Raw genomic sequence first — 22,046 nt, 5'->3', positions numbered from 1 at the left:
TATGGGAATGATGTACTTAAGTACCTATAAAGACACAGATTTGGTAAAAACTTAAAGAAAATAACCAGAACAAACCCATTTAACATACATGAAATTCAGGTCATTACTTACTGATAAATAACAAAATATATTTTCCTATTGATAGGATTTACAGTTAACAGAGCAGAATGCAAATCCTGAAAAGACATACACCCACCTAAATACAAAACAAATGGAGCATATATTCTTCCACAACTGTTACATCCCTAGCCCTCAGGGACAATTAAAAGATCACTCAAAACTACTTTAGTTTCTCATTTCCAATTGCCTTCAATGCATTTGGCAGAGTTCACTGAAATTCCCCAACATTTCAGCATTTTTGCTGCACCCAAACCAAAACAAATTCAGAGGGGTTCGCTCATGACTATCCAAGATACTGTATTAAAAACAAGATGCTAAACTGTGAAGTCAAGACAATGTTGGAGGTACATTGGCAATAACTTTAATGATGCAATATTTCTACTTTTTTTGGACCTGCGACTAGTTTATTTTTCCAGTTACCAGAATATAAATATACATGCAAAGTTTGGATTCTCTCAATACAACATTTGGAATTTAGTTTTTGCATGTTTAAATCACATTCCTTGAGATAATTTCAGCAATGCAGCTTTCAAACAAACAAACAAAAAAAGGAGTCAGCACTTACTTTCTCCACATTGCAACAAATTTATGAACTGACACAAATCCTGTTCGGTCTCCACCAGCTGCATAGAACAAAGGTGCTTTCCAATACAGTGGACAGTTACAAGCCTAGAGGAATTAAAAAGTATATTATTATTCAGATTTGGTACGATGCATTCATACTGTATAAAGAGAGATGGAAAGGAAAAAAAACTAATAGTAATTCACATGAACATATTTACTTGTGGCACGGTGGGTAGCGCTGCTGCCTTGCAGTTGGGAGACCTGGGGACCTGGGTTCGCTTCCCGGGTCCTCCCTGCGTGGAGTTTCAATGTTCTCCCCGTGTCTGCGTGGGTTTCCTCCGGGCGCTCCGGTTTCCTCCCACAGTCCAAAGACATGCAGGTTAGGTGGATTGGCGATTCTAAATTGGTCCTAGTGTGTGCTTGGTGTGTGTCCTGCTGTGGGATGGCACCCTGCCCGGGACTGGTTCCTGCCTTGTGCCCTGTGTTGGCTGGGATTGGCTCCAGCAGACCCCCGTGACCCTGTGTTTGGATTCAGCGGGTTGGATAATGGATGGATGGATATTTACTTGTAAGATTATTTGTTCCAATTGGTTGAAACTTTCATTATACAGTCCCTTTCATGTTTTTGGTATCTAAGCTGTTCATATGAACCTCATGAAAAAAAACCTGCACCAGACAGACAGTCTCACTTTAAGGAAGCAAGGTCTAACAAAAATGCATTCAGCCCCAAAACAAATCAACACCATAGAAAGCTACTTAGTTGTAATCAAAGAAAGAGCAGACAATGGCCACAACATCGCTGAAATTCAGGATCGGTCACTGTCTATGTTTAACTGAGCTTTGATCGGAGTACACAGTTCACTCCACTCACATCACACACAAATGCATTTTAGGGCGATTCTTGGACGTAAATTGTGTCTGAGTGAGTGAGTGAGTTTGCCCTGTGATTTTTATTTTTTTTTAACCTGTATTCAAAGATTTGATAAACCTTTATTCCTATAGCATCTAGGAATCACTTCCTTTTTTTTTTTTTTTTTTTTTTTTTTTTTTTTTTTTAAATAGATAGATCTAATGGACTAAAAAGGGAAAAAACAAAAATGCACAAAAAGCAAAGAAGATTGTGCTCTCTCAGTGATTTTAATATCATGCTCAGGCTATAAAAGCTGGCATGTCTTAAAACCAAAAACCAGTAATACTAGAGATGATAAAAATAATAGATTATAATCACTGCCACATCTTGCCTGAGGTTATGTACAGACAAAATGAACATTCAGTCATAGTAACAAATACTGTATGTTCTTGAACTGTATATACATTGTATAATACTGTTGCAAATATGTAGGCTATTTATTTTCATTTTTTATATGAATGCATGCATCTTTTGGTTATTATTATATCTGTCACAATTACTAGCACTCTCGTGCAAGTAAGAATTTCATTGTAGTACATACATATCACAATAAACAAACTTGAATTGGCTGTCTAGTTGCTGAGGTAGGTTCTAAAATACCTTGTGGCAGGAATTTCTTCAGACAAAAAAAATTAAAGAGAAAAGAGCTGCTCAAAAATCACTGTAGTAGTGCTCACATGATGGCAAGACTTGAATCATGTTCTTATTGATTCAATAACGCTCCAAGTAAAAACAAATTACCGTAAATACTCGCGTATTAGTCGAAAAATGTATGCCTTAAAATTCATTCAAAAAAACAGGGTCGACTTATCCGCGAGGCAACACAATTTAATAATTGTAAGCCAGCAATGGGTCTTTTTACTTCTGGTACATGCTTCCTCAGTTGGTTTGCCCAGTTGATTCCATACAAGGGACGCTATTGGCGGATGGCTGAGAAGCTACCCAATTAGAGCAAGCAGTTAAGTTCCTGTGTGCTGATTGGCTCAGCGACGGAGCGCCAAATTCGATTGCGCTGCATTAACCAGGAAGTCTCGTCTCGCTCATTCAGCATCAACGTGTTTCGCTGTGTAAAGAGTTAACTTTTGTGCTCTTTTGTGTTTATCTTTGTGCATAGTTAAGCCCTTCGTTATGGCTCCAAATCGATCTACTCCTGCTACTGCTTCAGAGGCCATGCCCAAGCGCCAACGGAAGATGCGAACGATTGCCATAATTATTATTTATAATTAGTTTTACCCTCGCCTTATACGCGGGTCATAACAAATTTCGTAATTTTCGGCTTAAAAAATACACTCGACTTATCTGCGAGATCGACTAATATGCAAGTATCTACGGTAGTGATTCACTGATCTACTAGGAAGACATTTCTATTTTGCTCTTTGAATGTGATTGGAAAACATTACTGATTTCATAAGGAAAATCGAACCAAGCTCTCACATATTCAGGCAACAGTGTACTGGATTTTATGGTCTGTACACTTAACAGTACAACATTGTAAGGAAGGACAAAATTTCAGATTTTGCCAACTTGAATAAGCTCACTTTTGTTATGCTGCTATTTTAATTAATATAGGAACATTGCAGGAAAAAAAAATGTTCTTTCTGAGAGCCGAGCAAATTTCATGTATTTCAAAAACTTTGGAGTTCTAGTGGAGTAGACTAAATTCAGTGCATTGCCTCAGGGGTTTTAATAAAATGGATTGCTCACAGAGATCCATGAGTGGCTGATATGGGATTTTAGCCAAGTTTCTTTTAAGCAGTTAGCAGTTCTCATTTGATTGTGTATAGTACATTAGTGAACCACTACTAAATACCATATATTTCAGATATTTTCCATATAGGTCTGTACATCTTGTGTTGGAGACAAGGGATAATAAAATTCAAGTAATTTGCTTCACATTTTTTCAAAGTATCAGAAACAAACAGACAGTTACATAGCATTTGCAGCTTAATATCAAATTTCAGCTGCTCAAAATTGGCAGATTTAACTTTCAGCACAATGTTCAACTACTCTGCCTTTTCTGCAATGCTGTCAGGAAGGATGTACTAGTTATATTTACATTTTATGCTAATGTAGCTGATTAATGCTGAAACGTTAAGAGGTGGAAATTGAAATGTGCAGCATGCATCCCTTGTTTGTTATTAGGATGCCTTTCTCTTTTCTCAAATTCATGCCCCCCTCCCCCTTCTCTCTCTCATTCTGTAGAACAAGCAACAGTACAGCAAACACAAAGAGAGCTAAAAAGAGTCTTGTGATATGCTGCTGATGCTGTCCATTTTTGTTTTGCTTTAAACCAGTAAAACCTGTGAGGCTATCGCTGTATTTTTCAATCAAAAAATTAATGATATTAGAAATAACATAGTATATCTCCCCAACACTAAGGATCCTCCTAAACCCCAGTACCCCATAATAAACAAATTAAAGTCTTTCACTAGGATAGATTTACCTGATTTACATAAAATAATTTCTCAAATGAAACCCTCCACCTGTGCCCTTGACCCAATACCAACAAATTTTTTCAAAGAAGTATCGGGCGTGCTTAGTGATAATGTTCTTGACATAGTAAATTCATCATTAGATACGGGGGTCTTCCCAGACTGTCTTAAGACTGCGGTAGTTAAACCCCTACTTAAGAAAAATAATCTCGATCCCTCTGCTCTTGAAAATTATAGACCCATCTCTAACCTGCCTTTCTTAAGTAAAATTCTAGAGAAGGCAGTCATTATACAGTTAAATGAGCACCTCAATAAACATGCTATTCTTGATAAATTTCAGTCAGGTTTTAGAACAAATCACAGCACAGAAACTGCACTCGTTAAAGTTGTAAATGACTTGCGGGTAAATGCAGACAGAGGCCATTTATCTGTTCTCATCCTCTTAGATCTGAGTGCCGCATTTGACACCATTGATCATAATATTCTTAAGAATCGCCTTAGTCAATGGGTGGACCTCTCTGGCAGTGTCTTAAATTGGTTTGAATCCTACCTGGCAGGGAGAAAATTCTTTGTTAGTTGTGGTAATTATAACTCAAAGACACATGATATTCTATATGGTGTTCCACAAGGCTCTATCCTGGGTCCACTGCTCTTCTCAATCTACATGCTTCCATTAGGTCAGATTATCTCAGGGCACAACGTGAGCTACCACAGCTATGCTGATGACACACAGCTGTATTTATCAATAGCACCTGATGACCCCAAATCTCTTGATTCGCTAACACAATGTCTAACTTGTATCTCAGAATGGATGAATAGTAACTTTCTCAAATTAAATAAAGAAAAAACCGAAATCTTAGTGATTGGCAATAATGGATACAATGAGGCTATTAGAAATAAACTGGATGCATTAGGATTAAAAGTCAAATTGGAGGTAAAAAGCTTAGGGCTAACCGTTGATTGTAATCTGAATTTTAAATCGCATATTAATCAGATCACTAGGACAGCATTTTTTCACCAAAGAAACATAGCAAAAGTTAGACCTCTTATATCATCGAAAGATGCAGAGAAATTAGTTCATGCGTTTGTTTTCAGTCGGCTAGATTACTGTAACGCACTCCTCTCAGGTCTACCCAAAAAAGACATCAATCGTTTGCAACTAGTGCAGAATGCAGCTGCTAGAATCCTTACCAGGAAAAGAAAATCCGAACACATTTCTCCAGTTTTGATGTCACTACACTGGTTACCTGTGTCATTCAGAATTGACTTTAAAATTCTGCTTATGGTTTATAAAGCTTTAAATAATCTCGTTCCGGCTTATATATCGGAATGTCTGACACCTTATATTCCAAATCGTAACCTCAGATCCTCAACTGAGTGTCTCCTTAGAATTCCAAGAGCAAAACTTAAAAGAAGTGGTGAGGCGGCCTTCTGCTGTTATGCACCTAAAATCTGGAATAGCCTGCCAGTAGGAATTCGCCAGGCTAATACAGTGGAGCACTTTAAAAAACTACTGAAAACACATTATTTTAACATGGCCTTCTCATAACTTCACTGTAATTTATTCCTGATACTCTGTATATCCAATTCATTATAATAACTATTCATTCAAAATCTGTACTAACCCCTACTCTCTCTTCTGTTTCCTTTTCCGGTGTCCTGTTGGTGGTGGCGTGCGCCACCACCATCTACCCAAAGCACCATGATGTTCCAACAATGATGGATGGATTAAAAGCCAGAAGTCTGTATGACCATCGGCATCAAGTGACTCCGTGAAAAACCCGAACTACAAAGAGGACTATTTCATTTATGTTAGGTAGAATGCCCAGAGGGGACTGGGCGGTCTCGTGGCCTGGAACCCCTACAGATTTTATTTTTTTCTCCAGCCTTCTGGAGTTTTTTTTTTTTGTTTTTTCTGTCCACCCTGGCCATCGGACCTTACTCCTTTCTATGTTAACTAATGTTGTCTTATTTTAATTTCTTATTTTGTCTTTTATTTTTCTTCTCTTCATTATGTAAAGCACTTTGAGCTACTTTTTGTATGAAAATGTGCTATATAAATAAATGTTGTTGTTGTAAACCATTCAGCCTTAATTCAATTTGTAAACTTAAGTTAAAAGAAATCTGAACAGTGGTCTGGGATGAACTTTACTAAAATAGATAACACCTACAGTATTTACACTTGGTTTACATACAAGTGTACTCACCTCTTATTACAGAAAACACCAAGAAGGGAACAAGCCATGTAAGGGAGGGCTACACTTACAAATATTTGCTATTCCAATGCTAACCCACAGAGAGAGAGTCCCCACATGCGAGATTTGCTTATTCAATATGGGTATGAAACATGCCAGCTAATAAAAAGTAACACAATTTGGAAAACAGAATGCATTTGCAAAACGTGATACACTGAAACAAGTTTGTGAAACAAAACAGCTTGCTTAATATACTTTATGTAATTTGTTTAACCACTGTTCTAGGCAATTTCTATTATAAATAGTGTTCTAAAGTGCCATTTGAATAGGACACCAACACAGATTCCTATTTCTGTTTCTACTAGGTGGCTCCGCCCCCTGCTCGCTTCGCTCGCCAACCCCTGGTGTTGGGAAATTACAAAGAGCGTGATGTATGAATGAGATATAGCATAGTGTGACGGTGTAGATGATGCAGATAGGAAGCAAACAATAAAGTGTTTGGCACAGTGTAAAGGTTTATTGGAAAATGTCTTTGTAAACAACATTAGTAGTAAAGATGGTGTCTTGTCCTTGAATGAGTTTTCCTTGGCATGGAGCATTTATGACCTTAACTTTAACGTCAGATGAACGTGGAAGTTGTGAGATGGCCACATAAAGTTGTCCATGTACAAAAACGGGCTCAGATAGGTAGATGCCAACCTTGTGCATGGTTTGTCCTTGTGATTTGTTGATGGTCATGGCAAAGGCAGGTTTAATGGGGAATTGTTTCCGTTTAAGTGTAAAAGGTAATTCCAGGTCAGAACTTGTAAGGTCAATTTTAGGAATTAGAACAGTATTGTTAGCATGTGATCCTGTAAGAACTGTTGCTTGAATAACATTGTGTGTTATGGTGTAGTCGACTAAACGTGTACCATTGCATAAACCCTGTTTAGTGTTAAGGTTTCTTAATAGCATGAGTATTGTTCCGTTTTTAAGGCTAAGACTGTGTTGTGGTAATCCGGCTGGGTTAATAGTGTTCAAATATGCTAAAGGGAAATTAAGATGGTCATTGTCGTCATAAGAGTCAACTTTGTCAGAGCTTAGAAAGAGGTGTGACTCTCCAGGAAGTAATGAAATGACCTGGTTATTAATGTGATCAACAGTAATATTTTTTGGACATAATATACTTCGTTGTGTTAAAAGGGGCATTTGGTCTAATGAGACCGCTGTTCCAAATATCTCCGTAAGTAAGTCGTCGCAGATGAAGGGTTGAGGAATTGTAATAATATCTGGGTGAAGTCCATCTGTATTGCTGAGTGTACAATGTTCTAGTTGTAATAACCAATTGTTATATTCGGGATCTGGAAATCGCATGTTTTGTACCAAGTGTATCTTTAGAAAGCAATGCCAATTGTTTGCGTAACATTTTTTGTTCCGCGGTTTTAGAAGCGCGCCGACGTGAATTTTTTTGTTTGATGCGGGTTCGTGTTTGTGGTCCCGTTACTCGAGCCGTCTAGTTTTGTATCCGTGATCGTGAATTGATGACTTGTTTGATCTTTATCGTTAGGAATATGGATAAGTAATAAGTAGGATCGAACTCACTGTTAATATGTGGACTGTTCGTTTCTTCGTATTATCACCAATCAGGTCTCGCGCCTGTATATGTATTGTAGTTCGGTCTCGTGTTGTTTATATGACGTCGTCGCGTATTTTAAGGTGGACTGAATAATAGCTGAGCGCATGGCATGTGGAGCAATAGGTAAGCACTGTCTAAAATCTACTCCTAATAAAAGTACCTTTACTCCAAAGGGAATATTATTATTCATCAACGCAATGCCAATTGTCCGCGTATTTTAAGGTGGACTGAACAATAGCTGAGCACATTGTAAGTGGAGTAATAGTTAAGAACTGTCTAAAATCTCCTCCTAATAAAAGTACCTTTCCCGCAAAGGGAATATTATTATTCATCAACGTTTGTAGAAGTTTATCAATGGTGTTGAGTAAGTGACTGGATGCCATTGTACATTCATCTATAATTAAAAGTGTGGCAAGACGGATGTCATGTGTATTGTTACTGTGCATTGTCATAGTGGATACCGATGTTTCTGTGATTGGGACCGGTATTTGGAATAAGGAGTGACGTGTTTTTGGAGCCGAGACATTTTTTCTTCCGCAGTTTCAGAAGCGCTTTGTTTCTTCAGGGAAGTTAAGTGAATGACAATGATTGCAAATGACATTCATTAATCCCAATGAATTTTCATGAAAAGTGGACTTATTATTGAACGCGCTGTCAGCTAACTGGCGCAATCGTTAGTGTGGTCGTGGGTCTGAATCGTCCTTTTTGTGTACGTTTCGCGTGCTATGTCCGTAGTCTGTCCCGTTTTGTGTCCAAGGGGCTTTGTGTGGCGCTCGTGGCTTGTTTTTTTTTGTGTGCTGGGGGCTTGTTGCCTGAGTTTTTATTTCTGTTAGTGGAGGGGGTGTTTGTGTGTCGTGGGGCTGAATCGTCCTTTTTGTGTGCGAACCGTTTCGTGTGCTACGTGTGCCTGCGTGTGACTCCTTTGTTTTTGGTGTCCTAGGGGCGCGTGGTCTCATTTCTTATTTCAGTTACTGGAGGGGGGCTTTGGGTGTCGTGGGTCTCAATCCTCTTCTTTGTGTGTGTCCCGTTTCGTGTGCAATGGCTTTGTGCGTTTACGTTGCATTCCATCCGGCCGGTTTCCGTTGCTTGGTTTTGTGGGGCGCCTGCACAGTACATCTTTTGCAGCCACGGCCCATGGCCGGATGTCCCTGCGTCCATCTGGTTTAGCATTCTCAGTTAGTAATATGGATGTCACATATAATTTGGTAAAGGACAAAAATAACTCCTCCAGCAAAACTGCCTAACATTTTGCTGTGGACTACGGTGTACTACTAAAATGCATTTAAAACAACAGGGACTTCAGGAGAAAACAATGTACAGTGGAACCTCGGTTCACGACCACAATTCGTTCCAAAACTCTGGTCGTAAACCAAGTTGGTCGTGAACCGAAGCAATTTCTCCCATAGGGCTGTATGTAAATACAATTAATCCGTTCCAGACCGTACGAACTGTATGTAAATATATATATTTTTTAGTTTTTAAGCACAAATATAGTTAATTACACCATAGAATGCACAGCGTAATGGTAAACTAAATGTGAAAACATTGAATAACACTGAGAAAACCTTGAACAACAGAGAAAACTAACACTGCAATAGTTCACGCTATAGTGCTAGGAACCGCTCGCTAAAAACACTTTTTTTTTTTTTTTAATGAGTTTTAAGCACAGGGGAAAAAATGAACATTTGAAAAATCCGTAATTTAATTTAATTTAATTTAAACCACCAAGAAAAGTAACATTGCAACAATGCTGGCTACGAACCGATCACTGTAAATAGAACTGAAAACAAAAACAAGCCTTCTCTACCTTATGCGTCCCTCACTCACTCTCTCTGTCTCTCTCTCTCGCCTGTGTGCGTTAGTCTCTTTTGCGAGCCTGGAGCGCCTGTGTGTGTGTCTCTCTAGTGCGCTCCTGTGTGTGTGCGCGCCTCTCTCTCCCGCACCTGTGTGTGTGTGTGCATGCGTCTCTCTTTTGCAAGCCTGGAGTGCCTGTGTGTGTGTCTCTCTAGAGCGAGCATGTGTGTGTGTCTCTCTAGAGCGCTCCTGTGTGTGTGCGCGCGCCTCTCTCGCACGTGCTCCTGTGTGTGTGCGGCTCTCTGTCTCGTGCTGCCTGTGTGTGTGCCTCTGTCTCTCGCGCTGCCTCTGTGTGTGTGTGTGTGTCGCGCTCTCTCGCTCGCTGCACAGGAAATGCACAGGGAGAAACTGAACATGTACAAACCGAAAGGGAACCTGGCTTGTTCGTATACCGAGTGTGTGGTCGTGAACCGAGGCAAAAGTTTGGCAAACTTTTTGGTCGTAAACCGAGTTGTACGTGTACCGAGACGTTCGTGAACCGAGGTTCCACTGTATTGGTTTTGACTGCAGTCACAGTTTACAAATGTTTATCATCAGAAGTGAAGAGCTATGAAGTGAGCGTAACAAAAATTTACCAATTAACAAACAATATGACAGATATTCACGGAACAGCAAGGTTTCATTCACTTCTTAGACCCATTAAGACACTCAGCAGTTCAGATGGAGGGGGCAGCTTATTCCACCAACTAGGAGCTACATATGAAAAGTATCTGGACTAACATTTGATATGATGCAGAGGTGGCATCACCAGACGCTGTTCACTGCCAAACCTGAGTTCACATGAAGGAGCATAGCACCTCACCAGTATTTGAACTTAATGAGACTACAGGGAGCCAATGAGACGACCTGAAGAGAGAAGTGACATATACCTATTTTGGCAGATTAAATGCAAGACAGGTTGTTGCATTTTGGACCATCCTCAGTGGCTTGATGATACACGTGGGGCATTCTGCTAGTAGTCAGACCAAAGCCTGGACTAGAAGTTGGGCAACATCCTCGGTAAGATAAAGTATGATTTTGGGAAAGTTATACAGAGTCATAAATGATATATTCTTTGACAATGTGAAATTAAAAACAGCTAAATAAATAACCCCATAAGATACATATTTAGACGTTTTTAAGCCTATGTTTTCCTATTTAAAAGCTAAATTTACAAACATCTATACAGTGATCCCTCGCTATATCGCGCTTCGCCTTTCGCGGCTTCACTCTATCGCGGATTTTATATGTAAGCATATTTAAATATATATCGCAGATTTTTTGCTGGTTCGCGGATTTCTGGTACATGCTTCCTCAGTTGGTTTGCCCAGTTGATTTCATACAAGGGACGCTATTGGCAGATGGCTGAGAAGCTACCCAACTTACTTTTCTCTGTGTCTCTTGCGCTGACTTTCTCTGATCCTGACGTATGGGGATTGAGCAGGGGGGCTGTTCACACACCTAGACGATACGGACACTCGTCTAAAAATGCTGAAAGATTATCTTCACGTTGCTACCTTCTGTGTGCAGCTGCTTAGTGAAGCGACATGCTGCACGGTGCTTCACATACTTAAAAGCTCAAAGGGCACGTATTGATTTTTCACTCTTTGTTTTTATCTGTCTCTCTCTCTCTCTCTCTCTCCCTGCTCCTGACGGAGGGGGTGTGAGCTGCCGCCTTCAACAGCTTTGTGCCGCGGTGCTTCGCATACTTAAGCCAAACAGCCCTATTGATTTGTTTGCTTTGCTCTCTGTTTCTGACACGCACTCCTTTGAAGAGGAAGATATGTTTGCATTCTTTTAATTGTGAGACAGAACTGTCATCTCTGTCTTATCATGGAGCACAGTTTAAACTTTTGAAAAAGAGACAAATGTTTGTTTGCAGTGTTTGAACAACGTTCCTGTCTCTCTACAACCTCCTGTGTTTCTGCGCAAATCTGTGACCCAAGCATGACAATATAAAAATAACCATATAAACATATGGTTTGTACTTCGCGGATTTTCTTATTTCGTGGGTGGCTCTGGAACGCAACCCCCGCGATGGAGGAGGGATTACTGTATACATTTTCAGTCTTATCAACTTTTTTTCTCCCCCGTTTAATTTTTTTACCCTCTCAGCTACACAATTGTGTGAATCACACAGTAAAGTACAACCTGAGCTGTAACAGTGCTGATTATGCACAAGAGCTTTACCAGGATGTTTTTTTTTTTTTTTTTTTTTTTTAATGTTTAATTGTTTATGCAATTGTTAGTTGATCTGGTATGTTATCTTGCAACATAGCAGTTTAAACCATATGGATTGGTTTATCCAAATATTATAACAAACCCTGGGTTATGTTTGGTGGTTGTTGGGTGAAAGACAACACAGTTCAATAAAGTAACTGGAATAATGTAATATTCACAGGCTAGTGATTTTAAAACTGTTCTGTATTAGAAATTAATCAGCGAGTTATTTCTGCTTTCTAGAAAAAATATTAATATGCTTGAAGGAAATATGATAAAATTGCAGTTAATATGTAGTTAACTGATTCAAAATTTTGATAATGCGACAATTGTTATATATTTTTTTAATCGAACAACAGCCCTTGCATAAATTAAAACATTCTTCCATAGAAACTAACATTTCAAATGTGGTGGGGGAAGTAGCAGTTTAGAAAGAGGTCATATTATGGATTTGTCTGCATTTATCACCAGGAAATGCATCTAACAGTGTTATTGTGCTAATTGTTTATGTCCTTTAATAAAACACATAATTTTACACTTAGTAACATGTACATGAAAATAATGTATATTTAGACAATAAAGCAATATGTTATACTAAGATGGAATTTTTGTTATCCATACACAAGCTCAAAATAAAGATGTTGCCACTGAGATAAAAGCATCAACAAAGAAAATCACATAAAATAAAAACAAAAAAAAAAAGTTTGTTTTTAAAATCTGATGTGCCTGTTTTATAGTTTGGCTGGCCGTTTAGTTTGAACATTGCCACTAAATAAATACTATTTGTGAAACATATTTAAGTACTTTCCATGTACTTTTCCCTCTATTTAAAAATCATAATCATGTTTTAGAAAGGCGGGTAGTATCTTTGAAAAAATCATTATTAGCGGTGCGTGACCTACATAAGCCATTTTTTGTGAACCCATTATGTTTGCAAATCACAAGATCATCATCACCAATTTGGCAGACAATCGACTATACACAGTGTATAGTCTGATTGCAGAACATCTGGTTCTAAAACAATGTCTGCATTTACTTGTGACACAGATAATTAGGTTCCATGGTTGCAGTGAGTGTGGTATAAAGAGGATTTAACTCTAAGGTAACAAAGATGTCTAAAGTAATTGAGAATTACGAAATGGGAAGATGAAAAGCTCACTATGGAGGTAGATTCATATTTTGATATAATCATTCATTTTTACGGACAAAACTTGGAAGCATGCCAGCATGACCAACAGAGTAGTTCAAAGTAGGTAACAAAAAACAAGGCACTGTAATAACAATAACTTGATATAATAAATTGATATCTTTTGTGACAATAAAATAGGTCAATAAATGCCTTCATCCATTTTCTATATGTGTTGACACTGCTTGAAGGAATATTGTTTAAAATGGGCCAAGGCATGATAAACCATTTAAACATAAATTTATTAACATTAAGATCAATAAAAAATGAAAGTTAAAGTACTTCTAATCTTATACAATATTAAATATTATTAAATTATGTTAAACTAAATAAGCTGAAATTAACACAGCAGATCTAAGTTGCGCCTATAGACAAGCAGCTGATCATATTAAGCACATTCAGTTTTCAGCTACCACTCAATTTCACATTTTTTTGCAGCAAAATTTAACATTCTATTGCCCATCCCACTTACAAAGGGGCTATAATATTGTCAAAATATTTCAGATTTTTGCACGGCTAGTTACACGTTCTGCTGCTATTCTTATGACATATGTAAGCATAAATATTTCAGAGAAAGCTTGGACATTAGGGAAAAGTGCATATCATCATATCACCATCAAATTCTCTTTGGCTAGGTTCCGCTTTATGGTTAGGAATACTGATGCAGCTACTGCTTTTGTTTTGTGGCTACAATTAAACAGTAGGACACAGCATAAAGCAGTTACACATATACTTATCATAGGTGAAGTCTGACATTATGACTTGGAGGTCCAAAAAAGCACTGGGGGAAAAATGCAATTTTCCAAGGTCAACAATCAATAAACCTAGCTGTCACAGTGCTGTGCAAAGTTAGTAAGAAAAAGCCAGGAATGGAAACTAAAATACTAAATCAGCATCTTGACTGACACTAATTGATAAGAAAATGCCTTAAAAAAGTAGAGTTGGTATATACCTACTCTCTGAAGGAATGGACACACAAGTTAACCATCAACTCTAAACGAATGCAAGATTCATGTATTATATAAAATAAAAAATAAAAAAAAAAGTATGGAACTTGACTAGTCTGAGCTGTCAGAAAAATTGACAATACAGCTGTGGTTTGAAACTAGGGCATTTTTGACCATGAAATTCATTTGGCCCGACTGACAGAAAATAGCTTCTATATTTCAATAGACTACATTTGGTAGTGTAAAATATTACTACTGGTTTTTCTTATTACTGTTATCTCCCCAGCTTGAGTCACATATAAGCATTTAGAAATTAAGATGATAATCAAAGACCAGTTTTTTACTGGAATGCACAATATACGATTTCAACCAACATACTGGTGATGTTTATTGCTGGTAAGTAAGGCTGCTAATCAATGGATATTGTGGGAGGATAACTATTCAGATTACATACCCATATTTGGGTAACTTTAATTTACTTCTATTATTATTATTATTATCTTTTATGCATGTAATATGGGTGAATTTCCAAAGACATGGGGTGCATGCTCTGGTCATTTTAATGACAAATGATAATTCATATTTATCATCAATATGCATTTCCATTTATAAATCCATCCATCCATTTTCCAACCCGCTGAATCCGAACACAGGGTCACGGGGGTCTGCTGGAGCCAATCCCAGCCAACACAGGGCACAAGGAAGGAACCAATCCCGGGCAGGGTGCCAACCCACTGCAGGACACACACAAACACACCCACACACCAAACACACACTAGGGCCAATTTAGAATCGCCAATCCACCTAACCTGCATGTCTTTGGACTGTGGGAGGAAACCGGAGCACCCGGAGGAAACCCACGCAGACACGGGGAGAACATGCAAACTCCGCACAGGGAGTACCCGGGAAGCGAACCCAGGTCCCCAAGTCTCCCAACTGCAAGGCAGCAGCGCTACCCACTGCGCCACCATGCCACCTTCCCCCCCCATTTATAAATCTTCTGAGGCAAATGCCATGTTGTGCGGCAGGTTCATGTCAGAAAATGTACATCTTGGTTTCTATATGTCTGGGGAGAAATCAAGCAGTGGCGTTTTATTAATTAAAAAATTCTGGTGGGGCCACAGACCCCGGAAAGAGACGACACTATCAGAAACAAAAAAGCCATCCTGGGAAGGCATGCAGAGACTTTGTGTGTGCATGCATCTACGCGAGTTTATGTGTCTGTGTAAGAGACAAAATGTAAGTAAGAGAGAGAGAGAAAAAGGAGATGATCAAGCAGATAAAAAGCAGCACTTACAAGATCCACTCCATTGCTTAAATCATTAGCCTAGGTATGTGACTGCCTGTGAGTATCATGAAGGGTTATCTAATGGAGTTGGAGGAAGAAGAGTGCAGACGGTGTTGCCTCTGATTCCAAGCGAGTTGTGTGAAGTGGAGCGGAAGGCAAGAAAGTGCAGAACAGAAAAGAACACTGGAACTGCATAGAAGGAAATGAGACCTAGCAGCAACAGAGTTGGAGGGCTGCCAAGGAAGGAAATAGACTCCAGTAAACCTTGCGTGATGGAGCATGGAAGAAACACTATAATAGGCTACCTGCACCAGTGATGATAAAATGTCAGCCAAATAACACCACAAAATAAAAAAAAATAAAAATTTAAAAAATGGCAGAAAATTACTATGACTATTATTTTGTTATATGGTACAAGCTCCAAATGACAGCATTAAAATGTATCTCAGTATCAACAACAAATACTCAATATTAAATGCAAGCACATTAATTCTCTAAGAATACTACCCACAGTGTTGTGAGGTTCAACCTTATTAATCAGAGTCAATACAAACAGAAAGGTTGAACAAGTAAAAGCAGTTACTTGTACTGTGTTAGTGAGCAAGCAAATCTGTGAGAAACAAATCTGTACCTTTATTGGTTCATGAGAGGTGAACATATGATATTGAATCCATTTGAGTAGCAGAGCATTAGTAAGTGTTTCGACAGATATTGGCCATGCCTGAGTACATAAGTACTCTGAAGTATATTTGTTTGAAATTACATTTTAGCCTGAACAGTATATTAAAAAACATCAAACTGGTATCTAACAAAACCATTGGCATTTAAAATTTTACTGTAATATGGATTTTTGTCCATACTGCCCACTACTACTAACTGCTACATGTGTTCTAATTAGTTAAGCAGGGGATTAAACAACCACAGCATTACAAACAGAGACCACATTTTAAAAGTGGAGAACACGAAAACAATTTACCTCAGAGCAACATGAACACTTGCTTGCTACATGTCAATAAACATTTAGCAGGTACTGGACTGACACAGTAAACACCATGGACGAAGGGCAGGCATCCCAACTGGGATGGAGGATGTTTTCTTGTCTTGCCAGTAGGCCATAATAGAAGGACAGTAGGAATGGAGACATAACCTGGTCGAAACAGCTTACAATCTTCATCCAGGCTGGGAGGGAAGAATAATGAATGGAATTGGTGAATGTGGATCAATTACCCTGCATGGCAGATGGCAGTGTTCCTCAAGGCTGATCCCAGTTAGGACACTTGTGGAGAATTGGAGTGTCAGGAAGCGCAGCCCTGTTGGGGTCCTTGGGTGCCGCCAGAGGGAACTGCCAGAGGGAAGATTCCCCTGCTTTCCATATAACGCAGAGGTGCTCTGGATGACCAATGCTGCAACACTGGAAACACTGCCACATTTGGCTTAAAAGAAGCCTGCTATCTCACCTTGAGGAGGCAGTGGGCAAAACTCACCTGTTGGAGTGAAGGTCAGTCTACATTTTGTATTGACCGTCTTCATTGTTGGAAGGTGTTGAAGATAAATAAAACCCATTATTTTTAAGATTAGAGTTGTGTTGGGTGAAATTGTGTCTGTTGTTTGGGGAGCAGTGGTGTCCTCTTGTCGTTACACACATAAACGGTAGAAAATAGGAATAAAAAAAGTGTTGTAATTTCTACATTGGTGTGACCGAAACGCATGCAAACACTCTTAAAATAAGTCCTGCAATGTGTAATTTAATTACATCTGAATTGCTTGATTTGTAATTTTAAACCATGGAGAAGAGGGGTAAATCAAGGAAAAATGTGTCTTTGTCAACTTCCAGCTCCTGGTCAAAGCGCTGAATACCAATCCGCCCTCCAAACCACACTCTTTGACTGCTGTGCTGTAAATTTATAATGGAGAAGCCACAGCTACTACACCAGTATAATACATAACTTGAAGCACTGCTTTTTATATACATTCACATCTGCAAACTTTAACACTAGAATCCATGAAGCCTACGAAAACATTAATAATTTTCTCGCATCTGCGCACCAATAGCGCCTTTGTTTTGCAAATGTGTCAACAGGCCAAAAGCAGGCAGCCTGCTACCCCATCCCCCTGAGGTGTCTGGAATTGTATTGGAAAATAATATATCGTTATTTGAAATACACGTATTTCATGTGTATTATGTGTCTAAAACGATCTGTGTAAATGCAGGGTGACATTTCCTGAGAAGCAAGAAATGCTAAACAGAAACTGAATTTTTTTTTAATATGTTATAGTAATAACAACAAAATGTTAACATGAAGTGTGTAATGTGTAAAGACTGAAGTCCAAATAGGTTAGGTTAGGTTAAGTTTCTTTATTTAGTCATGTTTACACAGGAAAACATGAAATTTGCCTTCTCAGTTGCATCTAATAACAAGTAACAGACAGAATGAAATAAAACATACAAATAGAAATAAGAAAGGTTAAGGTAAGGCAGTTAGATAAAACATATCTATACCAAAAAAAAAAAAAAAAAAAGGTAACAGGATATATATCAAAACCTTAAACATTATCTCCGATATTTCTTATTGAAAAGTCGTATGGCACTAGGAAGAAAGGAGTTTCTGGAGCGATTTGTGTGGGTTTTCAAAGCAACTATCCTTCCTGATTTACTGAAGTTTAGTTCTACATGTAATGGATGTCTGTCATCAGTTGAGATGATTTCCAGTTTCTTTAGCATTGCCCTCTGACACACACTAGTCAAATCATCTACATCAGCCCCAATAACTTTAGCTGCATACTTCGTAATCTGCTGGAGCTTTTTTGAGTTTTGGTTTGTCAGACTATTAAACCAGGCAATGAAACTGAAAGTGATCATGGACTGGATCATACTACGATAGAAGGACAACATGAGGTCCTTGTCTACTTTAAATAGTTTGAGTTTATGGAGGAGAAATAAGCGCTGGTTGCACTTAGAAAATAATTTTTTTGTATTTGTATTCCAGTTAAGATTGTTATCTAAGTAAGTTCCTAAGTATTTATATTCATTCACTATTTCTACCTCCTCTCCCAGAACTACAATAGGTGAACATACAGATTTCTGTCTCTTAAAATCAAATATCATTTCTTTGGTCTTTGTTACATTCAGACTGAGAGAGTTTTTATTGCACCAGATTACCATACAGTCCACTTGATTTAGATAGTGGCTTTCATCCTCCCCAGATATGCATCCTATGATCATGGTGTCATCCGCATACTTAATAATGGAGCAGTGGTCATTGTTCTGTCTCAGGTCACTTGTGTACAGAGTAAACAGTAATGGTGATAAGACACACCCTTGTGGACTTCCTGTGTTTGAATGAAGAGCTTTTGAAAAAGTGTCCTGAACTTTAACTGTCTGTGAACGATTTAAAAGAAAGTTCTGAATCCATAGTGTGATAAATGGGTTTACATTCATACTGTTTAATTTCCCAATCAGTATATGAGGCTGTATAGTATTGAACGCTGAAGAAAAATCCAAAAATAGTGCTCTGACATATGAACCAGGCTGATCAAGAAAGGTATAGATTTGATGTAAGATAACAAGCAGAGCATCTTCCACACTTCTGTTTGCACAATAAGCAAATTGATTGTTGTCTTGAAAAGACTTTGTCTCTGTCATTAAAATGTTTTTCACCAAGTGTTCAAAGCATTTCATTGGAATAGATGTAAGTGCCACTGGTCTGTAATCATTTAAACAGCTTGGCCTAGAAACCTTAGATACAGGGGTGATGATTGATTGTTTCCACAGATTTGGTACAATACCACAGGTCAGAGACCAGTTAAAAAGCAAATGAAAAACTGGGGAGAGCTGCTTAGAGCAAGACTTTAAGAGCCGGCCTGATATGCCGTCTGGTCCCACTGCACTGTTTGTTTTGGCCTTCCGCAAGCCTTTTTCCACTTCAGTTAAACTGAACCCAATCACAGCAGAATACCTGGTGTTTTTATAAAGCATCTCCTTTATTTCTGTATTTTGGGTGCTGAAATCACTTTTTTCAAATCTGGCATAAAAGTTATTCAGTTCATCAGCTAAAAGCTTGTGGTCTTTGTCAGCTGGAAAATCCACATTCATTTTAGGGCCCAGTCCTGTAATTGTTTTTAGTCCCTTCCAGACCTGCTTTGGATTGTTATCATTGAACCACCTCTTGATTTTTTCCCCATACATCTTTTTATTTTGTTTAATTAACTTGTTAATCCTTTGCTGTAAAATTCGCTTATCTTCTAACTTATTTTCTTGATGTGCATGTTGCTTTTGCAATAGTAATGCTTTAACCTCTTTAGTGATCCATGGCTTACTGTTTGGGTACACCTTGACAGATTTTTTCTTAATGATCATAGACTCACAGAATTGAATATATTCACTGACAGTATAGGGTGGCCTCATTCAGTGACTGTGAGGATGTCAGCAGATCCCAATTTGTACTGGAGAAGCATTCCTGCAGTTCCTCTACACTTTCCTTGCACCAGTTTTGTGTTGTTCGTATGGCTGGTTTTTCTTGTTTCAGTTTCTGTTTGTACTTCGGGAGGAAGATGAACAACGACGTGGTCAGACGCACCCAGGGCTGCTCTGTGATGCGATATGTAGGCATTTGGGACATTTCCATAGCACTTGTCCAGAGTTTTGTCCCCTCTAGTGTTAATATTCACATATTGATGATAATTTGGTAATACTGACTCCAGACTGCATAAATTAAAATCACCCATCACAAGCTTAAAAGAACCAGGTGATTTGGTTTCTAGTTTATGAGCAGTTTCAAGAATTGATTCAGCTGCAGCTTCCACATCAGCATGCGGCGGAATGTAAACGACTGTCACAAATAACTGATTAAACTCCCGTGGTAGATAGTATGGGCGAAGTCCGACGGTGAGTAATTCAATATTTGGCATGCAGATGCGCTCTTTTTCAGTGATATTCCTGCACCACCTTTTGTTAATGTAAAGGCAGACCCCACCACCCCCTCTGCTTACCAGAAGCTGGATTTCTGTCTTGCCGTACGCAAACAAATCCATCTACTTCGACTGCTGTATCCGAGTCTGTATTCTTAAACCAGGTCTCCGTAAAGCACATCAGACAGCTTTCACGGTACTCGTGGAGGTATCGCGCAAATGCTCTCAGCTCGTCCAGTTTATTTCGCAAGGACTGTGCGTTGCTCATGATGATGGTTGGCAAAGGTGTTTTAAAACTTCTCCGTCTCAGACGTACACGTAGTCCACCTCTTTTTCCTCGCTTTCTGGGTTTCAAAGATTTTAATTCGTCCGGTATAGTAACACGAGGAGTAACCGGTAGCTGGTCTCATAGATAGCAACGCGTCCCGGCTGTAAATGAACAGCGCCGGCCACACACCTGGGATTTCCTGCGCAGGTAGTGCGTTAGTGTCCCGTTGGATTCCAAAGGCGATAACGATCAAAAATAAGAAACTTTCGCAAATGTTGTTAAGCATTTTATAGAAATAACTACTTGCAGACTAGTAAAAAGAAAAAGAAAATAAAAAGAAAACAATTTTACATGATTTTAGAACAAAAACACAGGTACAAAACACGGAGAGATGCACTGAGAGGTCTGCTACAGAGCAGCGACCGGAAATATCAAATAAACACGGTCACAAAAGGTAAAACAAAACAAGTGTGCTTTTACTCAAGAATAAAAGCAAAGAAAATCGTTCAATTTACACGTTGCTGTCTATGTGTGAAAACTGAAACACAAATATCAATCGATATGAAGTAAAGACGTTTGTACGCATGTGTGTGTTTGCGTCTTTCACAGTGGAAATGCAGCTGGCTCACTGATATCCTCCTTCACTGGTGCAGCGGAAAGAACTGCTGCTTCATAAATCGAGACGTTGCAGGTCTGATCCTTGGTCCTCCCTGCATTTAGCACTTTGAGTGGTGGGCTGCTTTTATTGTTACTATTATATAATAAAAACATTCATTTGATTTCAGTCTCTAACAAATCAATGAAACAAGTGTGCTTTTATTCAAGAATACAACTGATAAAAACCATATAAAAAAAATCTCACATAATTTACAATCTTAATAGCCTGTGTAAAGATTTGGTACTTGTAAAAATTTGTGTTTTTTTTTTCCCCCCAGTTTTATTCTCTCAGCCATGTTCACGCTCCCCCAGATCTGACACTGTGGTTTTTAAATAAAGAGAAGGTATAATGAAACAAATGTGCTTTTATGTGTGATTTTTTTAATTTGGTTTTTATTCAATTTTTATTCTGGAATAAAAGGTATACAACAATGTCACCCAATGTGCTTAGAACCCTATATGCCCAAGGAGAAAAAGGATATTCTGTGTCAAATAATCCTAAAAGACCATTTGGAAGAGAAAAAATAAATAAATTGGGTTTTGGGGATTTCAAGATGGGTATGAACCTAGATGCCTATCATCTAGGTACTAAGTCCGAGGGAGCAAGAAATTAGAGGGCCATATTTATAAATGTGTGATATAATTTTAAGGGACTAAAAAGAAAAATAGGATGGTAAGCTGGGAAACATTAAATTACATTCTACGGAAGACAAAGACTGGGAGATGGAAGACAAGGTAAGTCAGAAGCATAGTGGTCAAAGTATAAAGCCCCAATAATAAAGCTCAAAGTCTGGAAGGTCCACCTGTGCATAAGACCCATCACAGATTAGTGTTGAATGTTAAATGTGAAGCCTGGCACTAACAAAATGAAAGCATTTAACATTTTAATAACTGCTAACTGGA

At 38.5% G+C, this 22,046-nt stretch overlaps 1 protein-coding gene across 2 annotated transcripts in view; it reads right to left on the bottom strand.

Annotated features, from left to right (window-relative positions):
* ppp2r3b (protein phosphatase 2, regulatory subunit B'', beta) overlaps positions 1–22,046 on the bottom strand; it is a 149,170-nt gene that overhangs the window by 48,678 nt on the left and 78,446 nt on the right. For both annotated transcript variants that reach the window (XM_028799997.2, XM_028799998.2), the window contains one exon: positions 686–789. In XM_028799997.2, the coding sequence (XP_028655830.1) occupies positions 686–789 (104 nt within the window). The remainder of the gene's footprint in view (positions 1–685; positions 790–22,046) is intronic.

The sequence above is a fragment of the Erpetoichthys calabaricus genome, chromosome 4, assembly GCF_900747795.2.
Source record: "Erpetoichthys calabaricus chromosome 4, fErpCal1.3, whole genome shotgun sequence".
Lineage (NCBI taxonomy): Eukaryota > Metazoa > Chordata > Cladistia > Polypteriformes > Polypteridae > Erpetoichthys > Erpetoichthys calabaricus.
This window is presented reverse-complemented; position numbering and strand designations above follow the sequence as displayed.